General features: G+C 35.7%; 1 protein-coding gene across 1 annotated transcript in view; it reads left to right on the top strand.

Moving 5' to 3' along the window:
- LOC138026106 (uncharacterized) overlaps positions 1-3,123 on the top strand; it is a 5,866-nt gene extending 2,743 nt beyond the window's left edge. Inside the window, exons 3-4 of the mRNA XM_068873304.1 lie at positions 1-108; positions 2,447-3,123. The exon at positions 1-108 is cut by the window's left edge and continues 60 nt beyond it. Of these exons, the coding sequence (XP_068729405.1) occupies positions 1-108; positions 2,447-2,934 (596 nt within the window). The 3' untranslated portion in view covers positions 2,935-3,123. The remainder of the gene's footprint in view (positions 109-2,446) is intronic.
- Positions 3,124-4,678: the final 1,555 nt, after the last annotated feature.

The raw sequence follows: 4,678 nt of genomic DNA, 5'->3' as shown, positions 1-4,678 counted from the left end.
TCTTGCATGAATGGAAATTATTAAAAGATGGTGAACAAGAGTTTAAGGGGGTCATGGGCTTGGATCATGATTGTCCTCTTGTGAAATGTTTGGATTTTCTGCCTCCAGGTGATTAGCTTGCTGTTTTGATGTGGTTTTGTTTCAATGTAAGGATTATCTATTACTGGTACTTATAATAAATTATTAATTTATTAATAAATTATTCCCACTTTCAATCTAAACATAGAAAAAAGACCAAAGACAGTTTGTCTTTTTTGTTGCATTCTCTAATTCAAGTCATTGTATCAATAAGAAAATGAAAGGTGGTGTGCCTCTGTAAAACAACATTATTACAACTTTTCTGTTGTGAAAATTGCATCAACAGAGGTACTCAACAATCAACAGTGTATTTGAAATCTAATGACAACACTAAGAAGTGCCATGATACAACTTTTAGAAAGTAAAAAATTACTTTCCCCACATAGGAATGTTATCATTTTTACACAGATAATGAATAAACCTACAGGAAAGCCGTTAACGCAATAAAATTCATTTACAGCCCACTCTGAAAGGGTGTTTTTTTGTGTTAAAAGATTTTGACCAATCACAAGAGTTGAAAACAAAAGCCAAGAAACGTTTACAATTTTACATGTTCCCCACATACGATTTCTGTGGAATCATTTAAACTGAGACTAGATGAAAGATGGAAGATGGTTGGAAAGTAAGGATGAATATAATACTGCTTTTATGAAGTTTTGTTAACTTTTGCTGTTTAAGCCAATCAGAAGTAAGTACAGACAATAGAAAAGTTATCACCTTTTTGCATACCAATTGAATTCCAACATGTTCGTTGCTGTTGTTGCTATCGTTCTTATCTGGACCGTTTCTTAATGCAAACTGTCTTCAGCACCAGAGCAAAGTACAGAAAGTAATACAAGCTGTCCATAGAAAGGTGGTGACTAGTGCTGTTTGTTTCAAAAAATCGTCCAGATTAGAGGATTTTATAATTTCTGATATTTAAAATGAAACCTGGAAAGATTTTCAGAACTGAAACACTATTGATGGTATATGGGTTGGACCTATTATTATTTTTTCTCAAAACAGATTTAGCTGTCAGTAGGGAATGCATGATTTTTTAAACATTATTATGTAAGGGAATCAACGTGTTAAATAGACTGTGAGCAGTCTCTTTTGCTCAGCTAAATCGTTGAAATGAACGAACACTTCAAAATGGCTGAAACTGTGCATCATAAATACCGTGGGCGTTTGTTGTTTCTTTTTACTCTAACCAATTCCCACAGTAGCTTCAGCCATTGAAAGTTCAATGTATACATTTGTTTCAACAATTCTAGAGCAAAGAGAGGCTGCTCGCAGTATACATGCTAAATTATGATTTTATTAGCTGGAATTTTATGGTAAGGAAAAACATGACATTGAAAGCTTCAATTTGTTCAGGTTTTCTTGCAACATTATTTTTTTGTAAATAATTCTTATGGTTTAGTGGGGCTTTTCTATGTTGTGAAGACATGATATTTTTTCAATGGTGACTTGAGTTACTTTTAGAAAATCTGAGTGGTTCTTTGCTGGAGTCAAACCTATGACCTCCCAATAATTTTACTAGTTCAGATGCTCGACCACCGAGATATGGAGCATTTTCACTCACTTGACCAGCAGCCATATTGGGTTACTGAAACAAAAGAAAGTATTTGCATAAAAATAGATTTCAATTCCCGGAGAATTAGTTTGGTACGCCATCATGGCCGCCATTCCTTTGTTTTGGAACACCAACATGGCCGCCGTGACGTCATGTGAAAACGCTCTGTAGGAATCTCATGGGTGCGAGGCCATTAAACTAGATTCTAGTGACAGTTATTGTCCCGCTATACTGCTATGACTAAAACAGTGTGTTCTCAGTATAATGAAATGAATGACAGAGATGGAAATTATATTGCAATATATGTGATTGTCGGCATGACTATTCGTAGGGGTGAGGGGTAGTGGGTGGGGGATAGGGGGTGAAGGGTACCAGAGCTGAAACAACCCAAGCCTTTACAAAAATGCTAACATGCTTTAGGTAATGTTTAGGCATAAACACTATGGCAATTTAACACTATGTTAGACATAAGGTTAGCATTTTTGTGAAGGTTTGTGTTGTTTCAGCTCTGGTACCCTTCACACACTAGCCCCTATCCCCTACCCCTTACCCCTCACCCTCACCTCACCCCATTAATAGTCATGGCAGTTATTTCCCATTTTATTCCTAATATCACCCTTCCCCCCCCCCCCCCCCCCCCATTGTCACTACCAATCATCTGGCTTTAGCTAGATTAAAATCAACTTGTGGCATTTTATGGGGTGACAAGGGTTTTTTAGGCCTTTGCTATTTTTATCATGGAGCAAACCATTCACAAATTAAGTCTTGCATATCTTGAAATATTTATACTTTTCTTTGGTATGTCACTTGCAGATATGAGAATCGGCTTTTGTCATGGTGGTATTGATGGTCAATATGAATTCCACCTTGACGTTCATCCTCTTGTGTCAGTGGATAAACTCAAAGAACCAATAGCAGATACTCTGAAGACAGCCATCTTCCTTTTCAGAGTAATATCTGATCAAATGAATTTTGTTAAAATGGAAGGAGCATCTATACAGAGGGATCTGGAGAAGTTGACTTCTCGTTTCAAAAACGAAAAGGAAACCAGTGTAAATATAATGGGTGTGCGGCATAGTGTAGAGCTGTTAAATGTGCAACAAGTGGAGCAGGCTCTGCTGATTGTTAAGGATATTATTGCGTATACTGTGGCACGCAGTGATGCATTAATTGAATATATTGCACAACAGGGGGATAAAGTTGATATGCAGGTATCAAAAGTTGATCCAGCTAATCCAAAAGTCATAATTTTTTCAAAGAAACTAGACAAATTAAAGAAGAAAAAGTACAGGTATAAATAAAGCAGAGTTTACTAGTAAATATAATTTCATTTGCCCATGGATATTACAAAACTTTGATCTTTTAAGTGCCCCAGTAGTTAATATTTTCTGCATTTTACTTTCTCAACCTATTATAAATTATGATGTACAGTAAAAATAGAGATTTTAATGCTGTTGTAACAACAGACAAATGTAGTGATTCAAAACTGAAGTATTGCATGTTTAATTAAGCTATTTGATCCTTGCAAGATGAATCTAATACTTATTTTCTGTCTGCGGAGAGTCATTCATTAGTATTCTTTTGTTTGATATTAGAAAAATTACTATTTTGAAGATGAACCCATTGTGTCATTTCCATAGCCTGAAAGCAAGCTGATCTCCATTTTTATGATTCCAAGTGATTAGGGATTTGTGAGAGGTCATTTATATTATAAGAGCTACAACAAGTTGCAAAATTGTTGAGACACTTTCATTAAAAAGCACCTTTTCTAAATTTAAACCTTTCCCACTTCCTCTCCCCTCTCCCCCTTTCAATGTTGACTTCTTAAGTTCTCAACATTTTTTTGTCTTGCTAGCAACACTGATAAGGGGGGGAGGGGGGCTGCAGTGTGAGAGATAATAGGGAAATTAAAAATGCCCCAAGAAGGTGAAGTACTGTCTCCACTATTTTTGCAACTTGTTGTAGCAGGGAAGCCTAAAGGAACAGGTGACATCTTGCAATTGCTGATCGCAAACCCTGAAATGGAAAGGTTAGTCAGTTTCACAGTTTGAAGAAAGATGTCAAATATGATAATTATATTTTAACTGAAGTCAAAGTAGGATTTGAACCTGGATTGAATCATCTCCTTTGTCCAAATGAGATGCTGAAATGGTCACATCCTGCCAAGACTGAAATTACAACCTTGCATTGCACTACTCTGTCCTGAAGATAGTTTTTGGAAAGTCAAGGTGTACAGAAATTATTTAACCCATTGACTCCTGGGGGTTCCCCATTGACAAGTAAAATTATCTGGCGTTAGACAGAGTGAAATACTAAGTATGGCCGGTTTAGTCCAGTTTAGGGGTGAATGGGTTAATTAAATAACACAAAAAAATGCAAAATTATTCAGATATTTTCCACTGATGATGTTTTCTAGCTGTTACTTTTAACTTCTATAACACTAAAATATCAGCTTCCCTTTTAGCAGACAAGTGGCTGGTTCATTGTGAGTCTGCATATGTAAGAGAATTTGGATTAAGAAGGAAACAACAATGTACAGGAGCTCCTTCCATACAATAAATCTATCTTATATTCTATGGTTTAACCTATAATACGCATGGATATTTTGCGAGTTGCATGAGCAATGAGCAAAATGTCCGTGAGTATTAGTGTGTTAAACCATTGAATAAGAGATTTATTATTCCACTACAAAAAAGGTGTTATTTGCCTTCAATTTTATTTGGTAAGAGTGTTTTGAAAAAACTACATCATCTGTCCTTCAGCTTGCTTACGAATGATGTAAATTAACAGCACAAAACATTAGCCAAAGATCTTTAATATTTGATTGGATAATCAAAATGAAAACAACTTCTTTCATTGAAAAACTCCCTTTCCGTCCATATTTGCTCTGTTCTAAACCGGTCAAAGAGGGGCACTACAGTGTATTACCGTCTCATATTTTGCGCATTCTCTTGACCAAAATTAATATGGTAAAATGGCATAGTAGTGGAATAAAAAATCTCTGGCATAGTGATGAAAGTTTTATTTCTGCTATAATTGTACTCA

Source organism: Montipora capricornis, chromosome 12 (genome assembly GCF_036669925.1).
Source record: "Montipora capricornis isolate CH-2021 chromosome 12, ASM3666992v2, whole genome shotgun sequence".
In the NCBI taxonomy this organism is placed as follows: domain Eukaryota; kingdom Metazoa; phylum Cnidaria; class Anthozoa; order Scleractinia; family Acroporidae; genus Montipora; species Montipora capricornis.
This window is presented reverse-complemented; position numbering and strand designations above follow the sequence as displayed.